We start from the raw sequence: 26,145 nt of genomic DNA, 5'->3' as shown, positions 1-26,145 counted from the left end.
TGCAGATAATCTCTCATCCATGCACGAGGAACTTTAGTCATCGTCATTTAGTATATTGTATCATGTCCTGTAGTAATTGGTTGTTTTGTGTTCTGCTGTTAAATCCTTATATGGTCACTCACATCCTGTGAGGTCACAAGCTTTGAAGAGGTGTTTGGCTGTTGGAGGCGGAACCCTCGAGCTTTTGGGACCTCCTATTGATATGCTAATAAAGTGGCTCACGCAGACAGCTAAGGGAGGCTGGCTAGCAGTGTGTTTTTGGAACTTGAACGAGGAGGATGTAATTTTTTGTCTAGTTGGTTGGATGGGGCACACACCAGAGGATGGATACGATCAAAAGGTGAGATGGTATTATATCATTTAGACGAAATTGTTATTATGATTAGAAACAGGAGATTTGGCTGTGTGCTTTGTGTACAACCAAATTTCGCTAACAGCATGGCGAGCCAGGTAGGAGTGAACAGAACCTCCTTCAGAATCGGATCATTAAGATGTGCTGGGGAGGGTCTGCTTCGCAAAAAGAACAAATTTTTCGTCTTTTGAAATAATGCTGGAAGTTTGATCGTATGTCTGGTGTGTGCCTGTGTGTGTGTGTGTGTGTGTGCCTGTGTGTGTGTGTGCCTGTGTGCGATTTGTATTTCGAATCTTTGTGTAAGGAGACTGTGCCTGTGTGTGTGTGTGCCTGATGCTGTGTAACAAGTTTATAATGCAGATGTTTGAAATAGAAATGTATGAATTGATATTATTTGCAGCCTGCAATGTGTGTGTGGACACTGTGGAGTAGTTTTGTAAGTAGCTGAACCTGTTTGTAAAGATGAGTTTAGTGAAGGGGCAGGCATTGTTGTTTTTGTATTGAAAGGGGCTACGCCCTGGGGGAAGGGAACTATAATGTTCTGAACAGACATTGCAAGCATTCACTGTCTGTATCTTTCAATGTTTTGGTTCCTGTGAAAGCTGTGAACTGAGTTTGAGTGTATGTTACAGCCGTGTAATTGTGGGTTATGTGGCTTGGTTGTTTCATTGGATAGCATGTGTTCCTAAGTTGTGCTTTTTGTAACTTTAACACTTTTAAATGTTTGTCTAAGCGTTCATTTAGTATCTCAAATGTGTAAGTTTTTGGGGAGACATTTTTGGTTTAGGCAGAAAAATGGTTTTTGTCTGCTACTTCCTTTTGTTCTCTTGTTGTTGTTGTCTACCATGTGACTACGGTCAGCCATTTTCTTTTCCTTTGTGTGTGAACTTTGAAATTTTTATCCATCTTGGTCAGTTTTGGCGGGAAAATGTGCCATTTTGTTGTGGTCTGGCTTTTGTTGTGGTCACCATGTGCATCGGCGGCCATTTTGAAGACATGTGAGACTTCCTATAGGGGAAGCTCCATTGTGTATTCCTTTGTGTGTGCAAAGCCATGTGCTTTAAGCTACAATCTGGCTTCTAGGCACCATTTTGTGAATTCTATTTTTGTACTGTTTACATACTTTTCAAGGAAACTATTGCGTTTTCTGTATTGAATATTGGTTTTAAGTTAAAATGCCTGTCGCATATCCAAGTGCCCATGCATTGTTGGGACATCACAATAGGAGCTGTTTACACCCTGTGGGGGTCTCTGGTTTCTAGGTAATAACATGGGGGGAGTTCTAACTCTGAGTCAAATATTGTGTTGTATTTGCGACAAGCGTGTATTGTTTAAGATGTTTTATGTAACTTTGTCTCTTGTCATTTGTTAATGTCGGCCATTTTTCTGTAGTCCTGGTTTCATTCACCATTTTGCCGTGGACCGATTTTCGATTGCTGCAACTGCCTTTTTGTTTATGCTGATTTTAGTCTCCAGCGAAATATCTCTGGTTTTGTACTGAATTTAATTTCCAGTAGAATCATTTAGGTTTTTATTCCAGTTGTTTTAAAGAAGTTTATGTTTCTAGTGAAGATTTCTAATGTCTCGATAGAAAAAAATATGAAGCTATTTGAGGCTTCCCCTCCCCCTCCCTCTTCCTACTCAGGTGTGCAACAGGAAGTTGGTGGGAGGGGCTTGGGGTCTTTTGACTTGTGTTTGGAAGGACGAAATCATTTTTATTTTTAAATTAAATTAAGGTTCATACTGTAATACAGTTTTGGGTAGAGAGCAAACAGGAGGCATCCAAGTTATTGTTGTAATATCTAGGTACAGACAGAAGCCATAAGTTTGTTTTTGTTTTGAATAGCGGAGGATTTCATGGTGTTTTTGTAGTTGTCGGACGAACACGTTTAGAGGACTGTATATCGTGAGACTGGTCGGGCCGTGTATAATAGTCGGAATTCCAGTTCGCGATTGTATTAGCATAAACGTGAGGAGTAGTACGCTAACAGCCCCGCTCAGGCCGTGTATAATAATCGGAATGTGGGGGTCGATTATGGTGATAAAGGCGCAAACCATAATCGCTCCGAAAATAAAGCGCAGGGTTCTCTGGACGCAGAGTTCGCCAAAAAAAGCGATTTGAATCGTCATGGGCAATAGGTCGTCCATGCACCCCAGTCAGACAGCTACATAATACATGAAATCTGAGTTCTGAGGAAAAGGCCATTAAACCCCAGAAAGATTGACATAGGTGGTCCAAGGATACTATTTTGGGTATCCCTCTGGAGTTGATGTTGCGCGACTGCGGCTTCAGAAATCTGTAATGTTGAGTGAGTTGAGGGATGCGTAGTAGACATTTGTGTGATTAAAAATACACAGGCCTGTTTTTGACCTTTGTGTGGCTGGTCCATGCAAAGATTTTGAAATGCTCTCGTGCTTTTCAAATTGTATTCTTTTTCTATCGCTAAAAGAGAGAAGGCAGCATTCCGTCTGGTCGTTTTTATTTTTTTATTTTTTCGTTTTTGGGAACTATGAAATGTCTCCCCCACATTTGTATCTAAATGTTTGTCTTTGTTTCATTGTTTGTATGTGGTAACAAGATGTTTGAACCTCCCATGACAGCCCTCTTGCGTGTCGCGGCTGTTGTATTTAAGGAAAAAAAAACGTGAAAGTAAGATTTACAGAGGGTTTAGTTATTGTTGGTTTTGTGGAATGTCAGTGACAATTTACCAATGTACATGAATGTTGTATTGTTTACCATTCTTTGAAGGATAGAGTAATAACTTTTGTTTATAAGTATCTTTTCAGGTCCAAAGAGTTTCTGGAAGTGTGTGTACAGGTGTATAAGAAGGTAAAAGTATCATAGGCTATTTCACTGTTTTATTCTGCACCATTCTAAACTCTGCATGTCTTCCTCCAGTTTGTAATGAGGAGGGAAGAAAAGGGGGGATGAGAGTGGTGAGAATGACACATTTTCAAACCAACAATACTAACCTTTGTAATTCTAACCAAGTTTGTGCCAAGACTGTCTGTCTTTCTTTGATGGAATTTGAATCAGCAAGCAGCAGTCTGGTGAAAGAGGCTCCCATCCCAGATGCTAAGAACCTTTTTGTCACTGGTTCCAGGTATTACACCCCAGATTGTAAGCCACGCACAGGTTATGCAGTGACCACAGTCCCGATGTCTGGGTTATTGTCATATGAGGTTTGTTTGAAGGTCAACCAAAACCAGAGTTGTACTTTCCTCATTAGCTGTCACCTACATTCTCAGCTGATGGGGTGGGTGCAATCACTGTAACATGAACTTCAAAAGGTCCACCACAGGGTTCACGAGTCCATCCTGGACCCTGACACAATAACCAGTTTACATTCTTCCCAACCAGGTGACTGGGTCATTGTAAAGAAGCTTGAGGGATGAGACCACACCAGACACTGCAAGAAGCGGATCAACCACAAAAGAGTAGAGGAGTATCTTTGTTCATTTATATTTTTTTGTTTAATAAATTTTGGCAAGGGTAATGATGAAAAGCATCCCAACTGGCTAAGAAAGAGAACAGGACACATGGTCGGGTCTACTAGTGTCCCAGCGGTACATGCTATATGTGACGTTCATATTGGTGTGAGGAGTTTTGACAGACTAGTAAAATCCAAACAGACACCTGTCAAAAGAACTTAACAAAACATTTCTAGAGGGTAAAATTAATTATAATTTTAACAATAGCTCTGGTTCTTGCCAGCTTTGCTATCGGGATAACTAGGTAGCCCACAAGTGTGCTTCAACTGTAGTTTGGTATTATTACGGATCTACAGCTTATAAGGTAATTTCCCGTAAAGCAAGAGGTTCATGTGTGCTGGTGAAACTCGTCCCAGCATCTTATGTTGCGGCCGATCGCGAGGAACTGATGGCGCGAGAGAAGGTAAGAATGGCAGGGACAGCTGCAAGGGAATTGCTTGTACACGGTGGGGGCTTGAGCTTATGAAACGCTTGAACAATTTCTCATCCATTGAGGATGAGATGTTTTCAGGTAACTGTTGAAGCTACAAGGAAGTTCCCACAGTCCAAGGGGGGTTTCTGGGAATTCATAAGTAAAGATTGTTATATCTGGATCGGGGATAGTAGTGACAAAGTTCAGGCCCATATGGATAAGGTTTAGATCCCTGCAAGGCAAAGCCAGAGCTATAGATAGTGAAGGTTGGAATCCTTTTTAAGGGTTTGGGAATCGTTGGAGATTTAATTTTTATCTTGCAGCGGATCATAGTGAAGGAAGTAGGGGTATATATACTCATGTTGTTTTTGTTTCTATTCCTTCTATATGCCATGATGAGGTGCTCCTGTTGCCTGATTGGACGCGTGATCAGAGCCTGAGCGGATGACCACATCTTCCCTGATGAGATGCCCCGAAGCCCGACCCACGTACAAGACACAGAGGATCCCAGACCGACCGGCGACTACTACAGCTCACCACGTCATCTCCAACAGAGTCTACATGTCAAGCCGTGTTTTACTTTTTATGGACTAAGAAGAAGATCAGGATTCATCGAGGGACACATGGGATCATATGACAAGAGGAGGGACTGTTGTGGAAAATTTTATATTAATGTGTTGTCATAAGTCTCCCAGTGTGTCTGATCAACCACAGCCCGTTCTAAAGAACTGACTGGGGCAGATCGATGCTGGCTGAGACCTGTTAGGTAGTGGAAAACTTCCTGGTGTTTGGAGGGAGGTGTTTGCGGAGAGAGGACATGTCCGCCAGCAAAAGGGCCCCTGTGCAATGCACAGAACGATCGTCTGGTGGGGATGCGTTCACTCTGCAAAGACATTATCGGTTTAGAGGTGTTTTGCTCTTGTCACCCCTGGTGTGCCTGATCAACATGTTTGGGGTGCCATGACCTACACCTGCAGATAATCTCTCATCCATGCACGAGGAACTTTAGTCATCGTCATTTAGTATATTGTATCATGTCCTGTAGTAATTGGTTGTTTTGTGTTCTGCTGTTAAATCCTTATATGGTCACTCACATCCTGTGAGGTCACAAGCTTTGTAAGAGGTGTTTGGCTGTTGGAGGCGGAACCCTCGAGCTTTTGGGACCTCCTATTGATATGCTAATAAAGTGGCTCACGCAGACAGCTAAGGGAGGCTGGCTAGCAGTGTGTTTTTGGAACTTGAACGAGGAGGATGTGATTATTTGTCTAGTTGGTTGGATGGGGCACACACCAGAGGATGGATACAATCAAAAGGTGAGATGGTATTATATCATTTAGACGAAATTGTTATTATGATTAGAAACAGGAGATTTGGCTGTGTGCTTTGTGTACAACCAAATTTCGCTAACACACCCTATCTTTCTTTGCCTAGATTTCCATTAATTTCACCTGGTTGAGCACTCCCCTTACCCCCCTTGTTCACTCGTATTTAATTTTGATTACTCATTTAACCAAAACCTGTCCAGAATCCCCCGTGTCCGCCGTGGGGGGATTTGTATGGGGTCCCAATTTCCCATTGAACCCGTCTGAGCTGGTGAGCCAGTCTTCTATTTTGTTACTATTTTTGTATTGTGTTTATTATTCTCCTTACTGTGTATTTTTTATCTTTGTCTAAACTAAAGTTTATCAATTTTAGACCTATCTCTCCTGAAGAAGCGGTTCTAACCGCGAAACCGGTTGAGGAAACAATCATATATACCCCTCTGTATAAGGAACCTTACGGTTTTACCCGTTAATGTTTATGTCAATTGTGGTGTATTTCATTTGTTTTAGTATGCTATGTATGTACTATTTTGTAAAAATGGCTTGTAATTATTAAAGTTTATATTTTCTTATATTTTTTCTTACTTTCATGTCATTAACAAATGCCGAGATAGTCCCAACCTCTAATTCATAGGGAGTATGCGTGGCTAGGCAAGTGGCAGCAGCTGCCTCCACGCCTCCACCTCTATATCTTTCCAAGTCTGTCCAATCGGGATGATGGCACTGAATTCTGATTTTTACAATCGTTGACTTAACTGAGGCCATGCTCATTTTTCATGCTAGTTTTTATTAGTGTTAATTCATATATATGTGCATTGTCATGCATTGGCCAAACAAAAGGTGTCTGTTTTTGATCTGTTGCACATTATATTGTCTTTGGATAGGATGAGTATGTCAACCTATCATGAAGTGTGTCAAAAATCCACCATTAAGAAGATGTTGCAATGCAAGTGCATATGTATGAATCCAGTTACCAATACTGTTCCTGCCCATCTTGGAGTCACACTCAAACTACTATAAAACTGGTGTTTTCCCTTCTCCTGTTCATAATGTAAAATTGATTAAAAATACAAGTGCTTTATCCCGGCCCCAACAGGTGGCATAGACATAAGAAACCTTTAATGATCAAACATGTACCAGAAACTACTAATAAATAATCAGCTTTGGATGGACTGACCCTGATTGTCACTATCTTTAGGTCCTACCAGAACAGAAATTGTCTTACCAAAGTAGTCTGAGGGTCCCAATCGGCCCACTTCCACATATTCCTCATTGTCAGATCTGCGCTGCAGAACAGATGCGGTGCCCTGTAATAAACAAAAAAAAACTTGTTATGGTTCTATGTTAAAATATACATGCACATATGGACTTGTATGTGAGGTTCCAGAGCAATGGCACACTGATAGGTGAAGTTTAAAAAGATGGTACCACACTCAGAGCAATGTCACAGTGATACTCGAGGTCCCACAGCAATACCACAAAGATATTTGGGATTCATGAACAATGGCATAGAGATACTTGGAGTTCCAGGGTAATACCAAAGGGATACTTGGGGGGGATGTACTAAAACTGGAATGTGCAACATCTGGTGCAGCTCTGCATAGAAACCATTTAGCTTCCAGGTTTTATTGTCAAAGTTTAACAGAACAAGCTGAGTTTAGCTGATTGGCTACCATGCACAGCTACACCAGACTTTGAGTGCACCAGTTTTAGTAAATCTCCCCTTTGGAGTTCCAGAATAATGTAACAATGATACTTGGGGTTCCAAAACAATGGCACACTGCAACAGTATAACAATATCAGCCATTTGATCCACAGTTTTGGACAAATATAGTTTGTTTGCCCTTATTCTCTATTCAACTAATTTTCCCATCTGTCCTATTACTGTTCCTTAAAAACCTGTGAGACATACACTATATACAGTATGTCCCACTGAGAGCTGAGAATTGTGATTGGCTCTGTATGTTAACGTCAAAGAACCTGCTGCAATCTTCTCTATGACATGTTTACAGTATAGATGCCATGGACATATGGTGAACACATTTCTCCATAAAAAGAGAACTTTTGGCATCTAGCTGCATAGAGAAGGGAATTGCATTGGTGAAAAAACAAAACCTTTACATGGAAGGGTCCACAAGATAACCACAAAGTGCTTCAAATCTAACTGTGAAGACATACGTTCGATAGGCCATTATTAGCTGGTTTCTGATCAGCTGGACACGAATAAACACATTAAACAGACTTGTAAGGAGCCAACACATATTACTTAGGTATCAGGGGTCCTTAGATCCTCTGTTATGGAGGAAAAGGAAATGCCCTTTATTGTTAGATCATAAAATAAAGCTGTCCTAAACAAGAGTAACTGAATAAATGCTAACCAAAAGTCATCGGTGGCCACCTGTCTACCACCAATCCTAAAGAAAGCTTATAAAATGTAAGATGATGTAGCATATAAATGGATGGAAATAACTCAACATCTCCATGTGTTTTCTGTCCTGCACAGTTAGCTGGAATCTAACATTTTACAGAGCCCGGAATGAGCACAAAGAGGCTCATCACTGTTTACCAGGAACTTGTCATGTTTAACACATGAATCTTACTGAATGGTTACAAGATGGAGGTATGCCTGGTACATACTAGATCGCTGGTAACTTGTATAAACTAAGGAGCAGAAATATGTAACTAGAAGGATACATGAAGTCATAAATAACAATCCTATCCAAATAAATAATATCAGGGAAGGTTTTTAATCCAATGTCAAATGCTACAAAATATTTAAGAATATTTCCTGTAATAATTCTACAGTTATGATGATTTCTTAATTCAATTTTAAATAGCAATTAGTGGCAGCAAAGAAAAAAAGCAGAAATCGACAGGTACTGGTACCAAAAAGACTGGTCTTTTTGGTGTACCTGTCGATTTCTGCTTTTTTTGCTGTGTAGCCACTCACTGTTTCTGACACTATACAAATACAATAACATTTTTTAAATAAAACTATAAATGTTTTTTGAGCTTACTTTTGAGGCTTTCTCTATGCAAAAGCTGCTGATTAACATGGTGAGAATATGGTTGGGGTGGGGGTGTTACTCTGATTCATCCAACTGTGTGTATAATCTGAGCTTGAATTTTTATAGTGCACGTCCAGCCACATACTGGAAGGGTTAGAACCTCTGTCATGTATTTACTGCTATCTTGGGCTCTGTTAGGGAGATTCATTCCCATTTCTTTGGTGCATTTTACTAGACCGCAAGGCCCCAGCTAGGCTCCAGCTATTTCTCCATCTCTGAGGAAGAGGCTGATCCTCAGAACATGTCAGTGACAACGTTCTGTTTGTAAGATCTGCATTGGATAAGAGTCTGACTAAGGCCCCTTTCACACTTATAAGACTTCAAAGTCGTGCGATTTTATCGCAATTTCGTGGCCGCTATTTTGCTGTGATTTTACTGCGATTTTGCCGCGATTTGGGAGCAGTATTACTTTGTACGACTTTGCCACAACTTTGGCATTTAGGCCCCTTTCACACTTATACAACTTCAAAGTTGCACGATTTTACCGCGATTTCGCGGCCGCTATTTTGTCGCGATTTTACCAAGATTTTGCTGCGATTTTGCCACGATTTGGGAGCAGTACTACTTTGTACGACTTTGCCACAACTTTGGCATTAACCATTCTCAGCTTGTGCTTACAAAGTAGTGCTGAAATCGTGTCTATATTATTCAGGTACGATTTGCATGCTACTTGAGGGTTTAACGTTGAGGTCTATGGAGTACAAATCGTATGGAAGTTGGACCAAAGTAGTGCTGAAATCTTGTCTATTTTATTCAGGTACGATTTGCATGCTACTTGAGGGTTTAACATTGAAGTCTATGGAGTACAAATCGTATGGAAGTTGGACCAAAGTAGTGCAGGGACTACTTTGAAGTCGGCAAGACTTAAAGTCGTGCCAATATGAATGGTAGTCATTGAAAATCATGGAGAATGACTTGTCATACGATTTTGCAGTACAAAATCGTGGGACAAGTCGTATAAGTGTGAAAGGGGCCTTAAGCTGATCTAAATGTGTCATTTCAGCAGAGACCCTGTTTAACAGAAGCTGATTGTTTGATTTTTCTCAAATTTTTGCTGATCGGTATATTCTTACAGCAGCGGGTCCCACTGTGAGAATAAATATCCCAGTGGGAGGGATTCCTCTATCTACAGTGCCTTGAAAAAGCATTCATACCCCTTGAAATTTTCCACATTTTGTCATGTTACAACCAAAAACGTAAATGTATTTTCTTGGGATTTTTTGTGATAGACCAACACAAATTGACACCTAATTGTGAAGTGAAAGGAAAATGACAAATGGTTTTCAATTTTTTTTAAAAATAAATATGGGAAAAGTGTGGTGTGCATTTGCATTCAGCCCCCTTGAGTCAATACTTTGTAGAACCATTTTCACTGCAATTACAGCTGCAAGTTTTTTTTGGGTATGTCTCTACCAGCTTTGCAAATCTAGAAAGTGACATTTTTGACTACTCTTTTTTGCAAAATTGCTTAAGCTCTGTCAGATTGGATGGAGAACGTCCGTGAACAGTAATTTTCAAGTCTTGCCACAGATTCTCAATTGGATTTAGGTTTGGACTTTGACTGCGCCATTCTAACACATGAATATGCTTTGATCTAAACAATTCCATTGTAGCTATGGCTATATGTTTAGGGGCGTTGTCCTGCTGGAAGGTGAACCTCTGCCCAGTCTCAAGTCTTTTGCAGACTCTAATGCCGCGCACACGCAACCGGTTTTGCCGTCGGAATAAACTCCGAAGGTTTCTCCGACGGAACTCCGATGGAATTCCATTCAAGCGGTCTTAGCTACACACGGTCAAACCAAAGTCCGACCATCCAGAACGAGGTGACGTACAGCACATACGACAGGACTAGAAAAAGGACGTTCAATAGCCAGTAGCCAATAGCTTCCATCTCGTACTTGCTTCAGAGCATGCATCGTTTTTGGTCCGTCAGAACAGCATACAGACGATCGGTTTTCGCAACAGAAATTGGTTCCGTTGGAAATACTTAGAACATGTTCCATTTCTAGGTCCGTCAGAATTTTCAAAAAAAAAGTCAGATGAGGCACACACACGATCGGAATAGACGATGAAAAGCTTCCGTCGGACACTCCGCTCGTGTGTTCACGGCTTTACAGGTTTTATTCTAAGATTGCCCGGTATTTGGCTCCATCCATCTTCCCATCAACTCTGACCAGCTTCCCTGTCCCTGCTGAAGAAAAGCATCCCCACAACCTGATGCTGCCACCACCATGTTTCACAAGGGGAATGGTGTGTTCAGGCTGATGTGCAGTGTTAGTTTTCCGCCACACATAGCGTTTTGCTTTTAAGCCAAAAAGTTCAATTTTGGTCTCATCTGACCACAGCACCTTCTTCCACATATTTGTTGTGTTCCCCACATGGCTTTTCGCAAACTGCAAACAGGACTTCTTATGGCTTTCTTTCAACAATGGCTTTCTTCTTGCCACTCTTCTATAAAGGCCAGATTTGTGAAGTGCACGACTAATAGTTGTCCTCTGAACAGATTCTCCCGCCTGAGTTGTGGATCTCTGCAGATTCTCTAGAGTTGCCATGGGCCTCTTGATTGCTTCTCTGATTAATGTTCTCCTTGCCTGGCCTGTCAGTTTAGGTGTATGGCCATGTCTTGGTAGATCTGCAATGGCGACATACTCTTTCCATTTTGCGATGATGGATTGAACAGCGCTCCGTGAGATGTTCAAAGCTTGGGATATTTTTTTTTTATAACCTAACCCTACTTTAAACTTCTCCATAACTTTATCCCTGACCTGTCTGATGTGTTTCTTGGCCTTCATTATGGTTTTTGTTCACTAAGGTTCTCTAACAAATCTCTGAGGGCTTCACAGAACAGGTGTATTTATACTGAAATTAAATTACACACAGGTGGGCTATATTTACTAACTAGGTGACTTCTGAAGACAATTGGTTCCACTAGATTTTAGGGGTATCAGAGTAAAGGGGGCTGAATACAAATGCATGCCACACTTTTCAGATATTTATTTGTAAAACATTTTGAGAGCCATTTATCATTTTCCTTCCACTTCACAATTATGTGCCACCAGCAGACTGCTGGTCTATCACATAAAATCTCAATAAAATACATTTACGGTTTTGGTTGTAGCATGACAAAATGTGGAAAATTTCAAGGGGTATGAATACTTTTTCAAGGCACTGTAACTCATTTGTGTGGATGGTGGAATCTTAGTTTTTTGTTCAATCTGCTGGCTGAACGCCCAAAAAAATAAAAACTATCCAGCTTTAGTCAGCAGCGCCAATTGTACCCTGTATGAACTTTTGAACTGGAGTACACTGCTGCCTGGGTTGCATCTTGGACTATTCATCCCCACAAATCGGCAAGTAGTAAGCGAATCGTGACTGCCTAGGTTCATGCACCCTGTGATGACAGCCCTCTGCAATTGGCCTACACATTTTTTTGTGGGTGTGCTTCTTTTATTGATTTTAAAATTATTAAATGACCTATCCGATGTATCTAGTAGGCTTTGCTATTTTTCATTTTTGTTGTTGTAGGGGAAGGCTAGAACCCATCAGATTTTTATTTGTGTTGGTGTTCCTGTTGCAGATTTTTATTATCTTCCTGTTTGGTGCAACCATAGTCAGCAGCACAAAAATCAAAGATCACAGCCCCCAACAGCAGTAAAAAACAGTCAGGAGTTCTAATCCTTACCCACTCTATCCAAAACTAGAAAAAAAGTTTTTGGCTTGACATACATTTTAAAGATGAATTCCAGGCATGAATATTTGAGACATAGTAACATTTGTCCAGCTTGGACCTGGCCGATGCCCCTGGAAGCTGGAAATTACTGTAGTAGACACTGATACTCCAGTGATCTCCCCTTGCTTCCAGATCCTGTAATGAGTAGCTGGCTTTATGCAGTCTGAACACAGCAGGTCTGATACTCAGTACAGACGCCAATCAGTGAATGCTTTGCACTTTTTTTAATAAATGCACAGTGTTCTTTGATTGGATGAGGTGGAGAGACAGGGCAGTGACATCACACTCTCTACCTCATCCAATCAGAGAACATCTCCTTAAACTTGAATGTGATGCTTGCACGCAGCACCCGTTGGCTCGAGCCACATAAACACATTGCCCATTCATGCTGTACAGGCCTCAGCACCCATGTAAATGAGGCCTAAAACCCCCCGAAAACAACAAAGTTTGAATGGGCCCTTAGACAGCTGTATTGCAAAGCCATGTGTGTAACTACAGTATCTCACAAAAGTGATTACACCCCTCACATTTTTTTTTTTATTATATCTTTTCATGTGACAACACTGAAGAAATTACACTTTGCTACAATGTAAAGTAGTGAGTGTACAGCTTGTATAACAGTGTAAATTTGCTGTCTCCTCAAAATAACTCAAAACACAGCCATTAATGGCTAAACCTCTGGCAACAAAAGAGAGTACACCCCTAAGTGAAAATGTCCAAATTGGACCCAAAGTGTCGATATTTTGTGTGGCCACCATTATTTTCCAGCACTGCCTTAACCCTCTTGGGCATGGAGTTCACCAGAGCTTCACAGGTTACCACTGGAGTCCTCTTCCACTCCTCCATGACGACATCACAGAGCTGGTGGATGTTTGAGACCTTGCGCTCCTCCACCTTCCAGTAACCATTATGATTGAGTGAGTAACACCAAATTTAACACACTTGTTCCCCATTCACACCTGAGACCTTGTAACACTAACGAGTCACATGACACCAGGGAGGGAAAATGGCTAATTGGGTCCAATTTGGACATTTTCACTTAGGGGTGTACTCACTTTTGTTGCCAGTGGTTTAGACATTAATGGCTGTTGAGTTATTTTGAGGGGACAGCAAATTTACACTGTTATACAAGCTGTACACTCACTACTTTACATTGTAGCAAAGTGTCATTTCTTCAGTGTTGTCACATGAAAAGATAGAATAAAATATTTACAAAAATGTGAGGGCTGTACTCACTTTTGTGAGATACTGTATATATCCCTATTTTTAAGTTAAGTAATGTTCTCCCTCTCTTGCTATACTTGTGTGCTATTTATATTAGCACGTGTCCTTTAACCACTTAAGGACCAGGCCATTTTTTGCGATACGGCACTGCGTCGCTTTAACTGACAATTGTGCAGTCGTGCGACGATGTACCAAAACAAAATTGATGTCCTTTTTCTCCACAAATAGAGCTTTCTTTTGGTGGTATTTTTTGCTCTTTAAAAAACAAAAAACAAAAAAAGTGACAATTTTGAAAAAAAACAAACAATATTTTTCACTTTTTGCTATAATAAATATCCCCCCCCCCCCCCAAAAAAAAAAGTCTTCATCAGTTTAGGCCAATATGTATTCTTCTACATATTTTTAGTAAAAAAAAAAAAATTGCAATAATATATTGATTGGTTTGCGCAAAAGTTATCGTGTCTACAAAATAGGGGATAGATTTATTGCATTTTTATTATTTCTTTATTTTTTACTAGTAATGGCAGGGATCATTGATTTTTAGAGGGACTGCGACATTGCGGCGGACAGATCGGACAACTAACTGACATTTTTGACACTTTTTTTTAGCAGTGACATTATTATAGTGATCAGTGCTAAAAATATGCACTGTTATTGTACTAATGACACTGGCAGGGAAGGGGTTAACATCAGGGGCGATCAAGGGGTTAAATGTGTTCCCTGCAGGTATTTTCTAACTGTATGGGGGACTGCGTGACTGGGGAAACATAGCAGAAAGACAGGATCTGTAAGATCTCCCCTGTCAGAACAGAGATTTACCTTGTTTACACAGGCAGATCCCCGTTCTGTCACTGCGGGGAAGGATCGCGGGTGGCTGGCAGACATCAAGTGCGCCCCACCCACTGATTGGCTGCCCCACTGGCTAGTTTGCGCGCAACCACAAATCACAGTGTTGGAGCAGATGTACAATGACGGCAATTCGCGGGAAGCAGCCACATTGCCGCAGTACAGCTGCGACGGCTGGTCCTTAAGAGGTTAAACTAGTTTATGGAAGGATTACATCATGTTTCTGACTGTCTATTGTGAACATAGCAGATAAAATGTAAACATTGCTTTTGGAAATTTATATATGCACAATTCTTTTATAAGGAGAAAAGAAAAGGTAAATGCACCTATGAACAGCTTTGTAATGGATGTCACCCAAGACATTTAGTACTCAGCAATCGCACAGCTAATCACTAAATAAACCTCCTTTTGTGAAGCCGGTAAATATCTGTAATCCACCAACCTTTAGTCCATTCTAATGTTTGTAGTATTTCCAGCAGTACATTGTTCTATGCTGCATTTACTGCAAGTGGAATGCAGTGTGTACAGTGTTCACAATGATCTATTTATCAATATAAATATTTAACTGTCAGTTCTGAAGGCACTAACACTGAACTGTGGACAGGTCATGATGCTGCTGGATGTATTCTCTGCCTAAAAACTGAAGTTGAGTTAAACACATTTTCTTGGGTACAGTGTCAGTCACATAACTTAACTGTAACGAAGTATGTCCCATGTCGTATTGACTGCTCCTTACTGTAGAAATGTTACCTCCAGTGATATCGGGTCCTCTTCACAGCGCTGATCTTCCACTGCCGCATGGGTTAACTGCCTCTGGTCTGACACTGAAGGACTCCCAATGGTTGCCCTTCTTTTCTCTTCTCCATTCATAATACTCCTTGTATTGTTTTCACAGAATGCAGCACATTCTCTGAATAGAGGCGAGGATCCTATCATTCACCCGCCTATCCTCCATTCAGAGAATGTGTATTGCATTTTCTTTGGAAATACAAGGAGGGTTGTGAACGGAGGAGAGGATAGATAAGAATAGAGCGGCCATGGGGACTCCTTCAGAATTAAACCCAATGCCATTTAGCATTACAAAGAGTGCCTAGGCATCATTAGAGGGATTATTTGTACAGTAAAGAGCAGTCAGCAGTAAGTGGGACACATTTTATTACAGGTAAGTTATGTGACTGTCGATGTACCCACCGATTTTTTTTTTTAAACTAAACTTCAGCTTTCATTTTTAAGAACTATGAATTAAATATGTGAACTTAGTACCCATTTTATATACTTACTATTAAAGTGACATTAAACCTGCATCTTTAAAAACTATCAATAAATGCTGTATTACATGCTCTTCGTACTCACTCAGACACTATGGGATTCATTTTCTGTATTCAGAAAAAAAACCTGGTTGATCATGCTGTTCTCTGTCTCCCCCTCTTGTCCATGTCCCCAACGCAGCTGGGGATTTTGCAGAGCAGTGTTGGCAGTGCACATGCTCAGTTTTCAGTGTATTTCCACCCTGAGCCTTTCCTCCCTATAACAGCTAAGCAGCCCCTGTGACTATAGAGACACATGTGAGTGTATACACAGGGGTAAATAACAACCCATTCCCTCCCTCCTCCTCCATGCCCACTAAACAGCTAAACAAAATGGGGTGGGATATTACATCTTGATTGTAATATCCCACCCCATTTTATTCTAAGACCCAGGCTGGAGGGGAGTGACACAAACTGTAAATGGCAGAAATCCGCACACACCATGGTATTGCCAAAAAACAATAACGATTTGATTTCAAATATATATTTATGTGTCAATTTAAAACAGTTTATTAAAAAAAAACTACTAACTAAAAATTAATTAGATATTATTTATTTTTTCTCTGTGTTCCAAAGGCTGTTTTTTTAATATTTTGAACATGTGACCAGTAGCAGAGCATTAGAATCTCCTCCTGTCACTGTTCCTCTACAGATAGGCTTGGAAAGAGCTGAGTCATGTGATAGCTGTATATCAATTAGGAAAGAGAGCAACCATCTGGGCACAAGAAATACAGCAAGCACCTTCAGGTGCCTGCATATCTACTAAAGAACTCTTTAGTTGTCACCTTTAACTTGTCTGCCCCCATCCCACCTCAGATTTTCAGCCAGCTGCTTGAGCACACCAAGAGACCTGAAACCTGAGCAACTCTAATATGCAAATACTAACTTTGGCCAATCATTTCAAGACAGAGGTTTCAAACTCAATTTCATTGCGGGCCACATTAGCATTATGGTTGCCCTCAAAGGGCTGGTTGTATCTGCAAGACTTTAAAAATTTTATCCAGAGCTTTTTTTTCTCAGATAATAAAACTGACCATGTGCAGAGCTGCCAACACTGCTCTGCAAAATCCCCAGCTGCAGTGGGGACATGCACAGGAGGGGGAGACAGAGAATAGCAGGATCAACCAGGTTTTTTTTCCGAATACAGAAAATGAATCCCATAGTGATTGAGTCAATATGAACAGCATGTAATACAGCATTTATTGTTAGTCTTTAAAGATGCGGGTTCACTGACACTTCAATAGTGCGAATATAAAATGGGTGACAAGTCCACATATTTAATTCTTAGTTTGTAGACATTAAAGCTGAAGAAAAAATTGTGTGTGTGGGGGGGTAATAGGTTGCATGATGTTGGAGAAACCAGTCAGGGACCAGCAGTGCTGGAGCAGAGTGATGTTCCTAGCTGCCAGGGGAAAAACTCTTCCAGTGAGGGTGGGGGTAAAGCCAAGGGTAAGGAAAGACAGATTCTGCTGGTAGGGGACTCAGTTATTAGAAGGACAGAGAGGGTTATCTGTCAAAAAGACCTGAAGCCCCAAACTGTATGTTGTTTACCATGCGCTCGGGTTTGGCACATCACAGATCTGGTGGACAGATTATTGGGAAGGGCTGGGGAGGACCCAGCAGTCATGGTACACGTTGGCACCAATGACAAAGTCAGAGGACGATGGAGTGTCCTAAAAAACGATTTTAGGGACTTAGGAGCTAAATTGAGGAATAGGACCTCCAAGGTAGTATTCTCAGAAATACTACCGGTACTTCAAGCCACACCAGAGAGGCAGCGGGAGATTAGGGAAATTAACAAGTGGCTGAGGAGCTGGTGTAGAAAGGAGGGGTTACGGTTTCTGAAGAACTGGGCTGACTTCTCAGTCAGTTACCAGCTCTTTAGCGGGGACAGACTGCACCTAAATGGGAAGGGTGCAGCTCAGCTGGGAGAGGAGATGGCCCAAATGTTGGAGGGGCTTTTAACCCTTTCATGACTAAGCCTATTTTTGAAATTTGGTGTTTACAAGTTAAAATCCGTATTTTTTGCTAGAAAATTACTTAGAACCCCCAAACATTATATATATTTTTTTAGCAGAGAATCTAGAGAATAAAATGGCGATTGTTGCAATATTTTTTATCACACGGTATTTGTGCAGCGGTGTTTTAAACGCAAATTTTTGGAAAAGTGACACTTTCATGAATTTTAAAAAATCCAAACAGTAAAGTTACCCCAATTTTTTTGTATAATGTGAAAGATGATGTTACGCCGAGTAAATAGATACCAAACATGTCACCCTTTATAATTGCACGCACTCGTGGAATGGCGACGAACTACGGTACCTTTGAATTTCCATAGGCGACGCTTTAAAAATTTTTTACGGTTACCAGGTTTGAGCTACAGAGGAGGTCTAGGGCTAGAATTATTGCTCTCGCTCTGACGATCGCGGCGATACCTCACATGTGTGGTTTGAACACCGTTTACTTATGCGGGCGCAACTTCCGTATGCGTTTTCTTCGCTGCGCGAGCTCGCGGGGACAGGGGCACTTTAAAAATTTTTTTTTTTTTTTTTTATTTATTTTATTTATTTTTGTACTTTATAAATTGTGTTTAAATTTTTTTTTTTTTTTTTACTTTTATTGCTGTCACAAGCAATGTAAACATCCCTTGTGACAGTAATATGTGGTGACAGGTACTCTTTATGGAGGGATGGGGGGTCTAAAAGACCCCCCATCCCTCCTTTACACTTCAAAGTATTCAGATCGCCGAAAACGGCGATTCTGAATACTGTGTACTTTTTTAAATTCGGCGCCATTGGCAGCCGAGTAAACGGGAAGTGACGTCATGACGTCGCTTCCGTGTTCACAACAAGAAGGCTGGAACGAAGCCGCTCGCAGCTTCGTTCCAGTCCGCCCCCAGCCGCCGAAGGCAGCCGAACGGACACCGGGCCTCCCGATCGCACGGGAGGCCCGGTAACAGCGGCGGGAGGCGGCGGGAGGGGGGGGATGTCCCCTCCCGCTCCTCCGGTATAACAACCGAGCGGCTTTTAGCCGCATCGGTTGTTATACACGGGTAGCCGATCGCCCGCTGTAAACAACGGTACCGGGATGATGCCTGCAGCTGCGGGCATCATCCCGGTATAACCCCGGAAAGCCGAGTACGCATATCTGCGTACGGTCGGCGGGAAGGGGTTAAACTAGGTGATGGGGGAGGGTCCAGATGTGGAGATAGCCAGTGTGGAACAAGGTTCAGAGGGTAGTTTCGGGAGCATTAGCAGTAGGGTGACTAGAGTACCTAAACCCAAGTACCTACCCAAGTACCTAAACTGCAATTTGGATTTGTCAACCCAAGGTTGACAAATCCAAATTGCAGCCTCATAACAACCAACAAGGAGATAGTATGTGACCGGACAAAACTACAAGGCTTGAACTCTGTCTGACAAGAAGGGGGACCTGGAACTGCTGATGTACAAGGAGAATTTAGATTTTGTGGGAATTTCAGAGACTTGGTTTAACAGCTGTCCTGATTGGCTGGCAACCATTCAGGGGTATTCAATAAAATATTGCAGAGATAGGGAGGGTAAAAAAAGGGGAGGGGAATGCCTGTATATCAAGAATGATGTGCAAGTGAATGTGAGGGATGAAATCACTAATGGAGCTAGGGAGGAGGTGGAATCCTTACGAGTAGAGCTTCAAAGGGAGGAAACTAAGGGGAAAGTAATACTGGGCATATGCTATAGGCCCCCTAACTAGAGGAAGGAGGGGGAGGCGGACCTCCTATCACAGTTTGGAATGGCGGCAAGGATGGGAAGTGTCATTATAATGGAGGATTTTAATTATCCAGATATAGACTGGGCGGAAGGATCCGCGCATTCATCTAAAGCTCGTCATTTCCTAAATATCTTGCAGGACAATTTCATGGGTCAAATGGTGAATGCAAAAACAAGAGAAAATGGGGGTTATTTATGAAAGGCAAATCCACTTTGCACTACAAGTGCACTTCCAAGTGCACTTGCAGTGCACTTGGAAGTGCAGTCACTGTAGATCTGAGGGGAATATCTGAAATGAGGGGAAGCTCTGCTGATTTTATCATCCAATCATGTGCAAGCTAAAATGCTGTTTTCTATTTTCCTTGCATGTCCCCCTTAGATCTACAGCGACTGAACTTCCAAGTGCACTTTCAGTGCACTTCCAAGTGCACTTGCAGTTTGTCTTTCGTAAATAACCCCCATTGCGTTACTAGACCTACTGATTATTAACAATACAGACCTGATCGTGGATGTGGAAAAACGGGACAACTTAGGAAACAGCGACCACAGGTCAATTGGTTTCAGTATAAATCACAGAAATAGGAAGCACAAGGGTAACACAAAGACACTGAATTTCAAAAGAGCCAACTTCCCTAAACTGCGCTCTTTGCTAGAAGATATTACATGGGATAAAATCCAAGGAACAAAGCACACGAATGAAAAATGGGAGTGCTTTAAGAGCATACTAAATAAAGGTATTGGCCAGTGCATTCTAATGGGAAATAAATTTATAAGGGCTAATAACAATCCTGGGTGGCTCAACTCCAATGTAAAAATGCATATAAAAGCAAAGGAAAAGGCCTTCAAAAAATACAAAGCTGAGGGGTCATTGTCAGCATTCCAACTTTACAAAGAATGCAATAAGAATTGTAAGGGTGCAATTAGGGTAGCTAAGATAGAACACGAAAGGCACATAGCAGAGGAGAGTAAAAAAAATCCCAAGAAATTCTTTAAAGGAGAAGTCCAGCCAACCTCGTTTGGCTGGGCTTCTCCTATGGATCGCAGGAGTGCAATATGTTTTGCACTCCTATGACCTGTTTTCAGCAGAGAGTGGTCTGAAGTCCGCTCTTTGCTGACTTCACAGAAATCAATCCAGGCACTGCCTGTCATTGCGACAATAAAGTCTGGATCTGTCAGGTGCCTAGACTGGCACCCATCTCAGCCTCTCAGCGAGCCACTGAGAGCCTGAGACGGTCGCTCCCTGCCCCTCCACAGCTCAGCGCTCCAATGAGCCATGAGGGAGCAGAGCGGAGAGCTGCTGATTGACAGACATCTTAACTTGGCAAGGCGCAGGAGTGCGAAACATGTCGTTATAGGGACGGGACCAATACATTCGACTCGCTCTCCAAGTGCTCCCCCCTCCCTGGGTTTGGCTTCTGCTTCCGCCCGTCAGCGTAGCGAGAGATTTCATCGCTAGACGCCATTGCCCACGTTGTCTCCATGGAGAGAATTGCCACAGCTTGCGGTTGTTTCCTCCCCAGCACCAGTATGGCCATCTCCACAGTGGCTCCCCCGCAGCTCCTGGAATTCCCTGCTTTACCTAGCAGACATACATCCACACTGGAACTTGTGAGTGTTGAGACACATCTCAGACTTCTCCAACTAGGGACCAGTAAGCACTATATAGCCCCGGAGTTTGGTTATAACATCTGACACATGTGATTGCATGGCCTTTCATGTTTTTTATCTCAATAAACTACTATCTTTTGACACAAACTGGTATTCCCACAATTTATGCCAGGCATTACACAAGCAACACAGCTATACCTGGACCTAAGCGCTCATGGATTTTAATTGCAGCTTTTTGTCCTGGGACCAATCCTGTTTAATTAATTCATAAACTATCCGGAAGATGGGATAAACAGCTCATTTTCAGTATTTGCGGACGATACAAAGTTAAGCGGGGAAATAACTTCTACACAGGATGTGGAAACTTTACAAGAAGACCTAAACAAATTAATGGGGTGGGCAACTACATGGCAAATCAGGTCTAATGTTGAAAAATGTAAAGTAATGCATTTGGGCACCAGAAATACGAATGGAATTTTCCTCACTAGGGGGAGAACCTCTGGGGGAATCTGCTGGAATGTGCTGGATGTGCTGGAACTGGAGAGAGTCCAGAGAAGGGCAACAAAGCTAATTAAGGGACTGGAGGATCTCAGCTATGGGGAAAGACTACAAGCATTGAACTTATTCTCTCTGGAGATGAGACACTTGAGAGGGGATATGATATCAATGTACAAATATCGTACTGGTGACCCGAGCATAGGGAAAAAAACTTTTCAGTGAAAGAGAATTTAAAAAGACACATGGCCATTCACTAAAATTAGAAGAAAAGCGGTTTACCTTAAACTGCGTAAGACGGTTCTTTACTGTCAGAGCGGTAAAGATGTGGAATTCTCTTCCACAAGCAGTGGTATTAGCAGGTAGCATCGATAATTTCAAAAACTATTAGATGGGTACCTTAACGACCACAACATACAGGGGTATACAATGTACTATTGACATAAACACACACAGGTTGAACTGGATGGACCCGTGTCTTTTTTCAACCTCATCAACTATGTAACTATGTAACCATGCACCCCCACCAAACGGTGGATTGCACTAACAGTGGAAGATCTTAAAGGGCCAAAAAAATCCTAGAAGTGCGTTATGTGCGGAGTTCAGGGGTGAGCTATGTACATAGTGCAGAGTTCAGGGGTGGTTTACGTACTGAGTGCAGTTTCAGGGGTGCCCTATGCACAGTGAAGGAGTTAGGGTTGTGCTATGCTCAGTGTGCAGGGTTAAGCTCTCTTTCGCAGGCTGTCCACATCTCACTTCCACCCCTCTTCAGCTCTGACCTCTGTACCACTCTCCCCCATCCCCCACATCTGCACAAACCTAACTCTACAGCCTTAATCTCTTCCCCCTAAAGCTTCCTTGCATCTCACCTCTTCGAAAAATACCCAGCCTAGCCCTAGCACCTGCCCACAGTGTAGGCCATTCTGTCTGTCTCTCTCACTTGCAGCGAGATCATTGGTCAGCATCTGTGCACCCAGGCACAGATGGGGATGACTGTGATTCCCCATACCACCTATAACCACACTGTAACTGCATCTCCCTTGACCCCACTGTGAGTGCTGGGCAGGCAGGGATCTGTGACAGGTGACGGAAGGAAAGCTTCTGTGTTTACAAGAGACAGTGGTGAGCAGGGAACAGAGGGCGAAACCTGGAGTTGGTGGAATGGCGGGCCGGATCCAGCCCATGGGCCTTGTGTTTGACACGTGCTCTAAGGGAACAATAGTGGCTACAGGAGGTTGAAGGGCTAGGCTGCAGTTACATTTTTTGCATGCATTTGCCCCGGGTTTTCTGAGATTTGGTCTTTGGATCTGACCTGTAGGTTGCCTGCTAAACACCCCTGATGTTAGTATGATAACATAATTAGGGTGACAGATTTACTTTAGTAATGCCAAGTGACTCCTTAATTGGACTGAGTGATCTCTGAATCCTATATTATAGCTAAACTTTAGTCATTCCTTTGTTTCAGTTTTGGATGGCATGAGGAACGGTTAGAACCTCTGTCCTGATTTAAATGCTGGTACCCATAACGAGGGGGGGTGGGGGGATTTCTCCAATGAAAACCCGAAAGAGATTCTAAATCTTCCTAGCTCTGTTAAAAATGGTGTCCTAAACTTCTTTCTGCATGGAGTAAGGCGTTCTCTCTCTTATCAGGGACTGGACAACTGCCCAGAAGAGTGTGGCTCCTGCTGGGCTGGTAATGCACTTCTCAAAACCTTTTGCTATTTCATTCTGACACAGTTTTGGCAGTCAAGCACACATCAGCTCACACAATCAGGAGGCTCTGCTAGTAAATGCTGACATATTTCTTTCGGTAAGTATGTGTAAAGTGTTTACTGCGATGAACTGCTCCATACAAGGGCCCATAAGTACAACAGCTCCTGGACTTCCTCAACTGTCAGTACAGGGCAATAAGGATGGGAAGTCATTATAAAACAAAGGTGTTCTGATGTAGCTGGTGAAGTCATGGATATGCACATCTACAATGCCCATTATGAAGGGGGTCCCATTCTTCATTTCTTTCTTCTTTTTTTAAAGTATAACTAGAGGCAAAACTTGTATTTTATTTTTGGATACAGTGCAGAGGGATTAAAACATCTGTCAAGTTTTTAATGCTATCTGTGTTAGGAGATTTACCCTATTTGTCCTGTTTACTGTTATCACCAAAAGGGAAAGTGAATGAAAATCTCACATTTTGAGTTGTCATGAAACGGACCCCAGTTCTGGTGACAACCATGGGTTTCTTCACTTTGGGGGATTTCCTCTCACCTGTTTTGGCTATGGGACAGGAAGTGAAGGGAAATCTCCCCTAAGGGACACAGATGGCAAAAAAACCCTCCCTTACTATATTTCATTTGTTTTTTAAGTTTTGCCTTTTATTCTATTTTTTTATATATTATGGAGAATGCAAAGGCAGATGTGTACCCTCCAATGGAACACCTTACTATGTAAACTGGCCAAAACTACAAAAAGGAAATCTCCTGACTGGAGTTCTTTTCTATAAAATACCCGGATGCCAAGAATTGGACAATAACATACTGCCCTGTATGCATACAGCTTAAAACTGTTTGCTAGCCAAACTGGAAAAAATTATTTTTTTATTTTATGTGATTTCCATTGTCATGCGATTCTTTGCAACCGCCCTATGTGCCATTTGTGTTTCTCAGGCGGTGCATGCCTAGTGTGCTGTGTATGTTCTCAAACTGTGCATGCCCTATGTATGTTTCGTGTTCTCAGACTGTGCATGTTTAGGGGTTGATTTACTAAAGGCAAATAGAATGTGCACTTTGCAAAGTGAAAAAGGAGCAGAAGCTCTGTTGACTTCCATCATTCAATCACGTGCTAGCAAAAATGCTATTTTTTTAATTTCTCTTGCACGTGATTGGTAATTCTTTGAAGAGTAAGCTCTGGAGCAACTGCACTTGCAGAGAGTCTATTTGCCTTTAGTAAATCAACCCCTTAGTGTGCTGTGTGTTCTCAGATGCTGTTTGCTATGGTTGCAAAGAAGCAAATTCTGATATGCTTTGGGAAGGGGAGGGGGGCTAATTTAATCACTTCAGCCCCGGAAGATTTGGCTGCTGAATGACCGCGTCCATTTTTTGTGATTCAGCACTGCGTTGCTTTAACTGACAATTGCGCGGTCATGCGATGCTGCACCCAAACAAAATTTAGGTCCTTTTTTTCCCACAAATAGAGCTTTCTTTTGGTGGTATTTGATCACCTCTGCGATTTTAATTTGTTGCGCTATAAACAAGAAAAGAGCGACAATTTTGAAAAAAAACACAATATTTTGTACTTTTTGCTATAATAAATATCCCCATTTTTTAATTGTTTTTAAACTAATTTTTTTCAGTTTAAGCCGATATGTATTCTACATATTTTTGGTAAAAAAAAAATGCAATAAGCGTATATTGATTGGTATGCGCAAAAGTTATAGCGTCTACAAAATAGAGGATAGATTTATAGCATTTTTAATATTTTTTTTTACTAGTAATGGCGGTGATCTGTGATTTTTATGGGGACTGCGACATTATGGCAGACACATCAGACACTTTTGATAAGGGAAGGGGTTAACACTAGGGGGCGATCAAGGGGTTAACTGTGTTCCCTGCTACGTATTTCTAACTGAAGGGGGAGGGGACTGACTAGAGGAAGTGACGGATCGTGGATCCTAGCGAACTCTCCTCTCAGAACAGGGAAGTGTGTGTTTACACACACTCGTCCCTGTTCTGTCTCTCGTGGTCGCGATCGCTCGTGGCCAGCGGTCAGCGCAACCATTGGCCACGAGCATCGGCACCGCCGCTGTGCAGTGGGCGCGATCCCAATCCCGCGAGCCGACGTATAGCTTTGATGGTTTGCGGGATCATGCCGACCTGCCGCAGTAAAATGACGGCGGCTGGTCGGCAAGCGGTTAAAAAGAATAACTAAATTGTAGCTGGCTGCAGACTGAAATAGAAAAATGATTTATACCATTATATGTATATAAATATACATTTACAAAACTATTTGTGTAGCAATGAATTATATATCTTTTGAAATGTAAGCGGTGTACTCCTTTAAGGGAGGGCTATGGTAATAGATTGACTGCAGGTGTTTAATTATGAAGAATAATTTCACGTTTTGCTGGAATTCATCAAAGAATGAACTGTGGACTTCTGTGGGAAAACAATGAAATTAGCATCCACTCCTAGGCCAGGTTTTACAGTCTGTGTGCCAACTCCAGAGCCCTAGGGCACAGTGCCAGCCCTGCCCTCTTATTCCTCCTTCAGACATATCTATATATGCAAGCCAGGAAAAAGCCAGAAGTTAAAAAAAAAAAAATACATTTTAAGAATTCCTTCCCTACACAAAGGCGTCATTATCTTTCTCTTCTCCTCAGCCAAAAAATGTCTTCTGAGTCAACACAAAGGCGAATATAATGGATTATTATTCCCGAAATGGCCGTATCTGTGATTAGGCTTAAAAGATGTACAAAATAGTGTCACCAAGGGAATAATCACTAGAGAAAATAAACATAACCTCCACTATAAGGGCTGCTCGAGAA

The 26,145-nt window shown here is 41.9% G+C and overlaps 1 protein-coding gene across 3 annotated transcripts in view; it reads right to left on the bottom strand.

The window, feature by feature from the left end:
* Positions 1 to 26,145, bottom strand: part of PRKAR1B (protein kinase cAMP-dependent type I regulatory subunit beta) — a 358,697-nt gene that overhangs the window by 10,606 nt on the left and 321,946 nt on the right. For all 3 annotated transcript variants that reach the window (XM_073636848.1, XM_073636847.1, XM_073636849.1), the window contains one exon: positions 6,804 to 6,885. In XM_073636848.1, coding sequence (XP_073492949.1) covers positions 6,804 to 6,885 — 82 coding nt within the window. The remainder of the gene's footprint in view (positions 1 to 6,803; positions 6,886 to 26,145) is intronic.

The sequence above is a fragment of the Aquarana catesbeiana genome, linkage group LG06 (genome assembly GCF_042186555.1).
Source record: "Aquarana catesbeiana isolate 2022-GZ linkage group LG06, ASM4218655v1, whole genome shotgun sequence".
NCBI classification, from domain to species: domain Eukaryota; kingdom Metazoa; phylum Chordata; class Amphibia; order Anura; family Ranidae; genus Aquarana; species Aquarana catesbeiana.
Note: the sequence above shows the minus strand (reverse complement) of the source record. Positions and strands in the feature narration are given on the sequence as shown.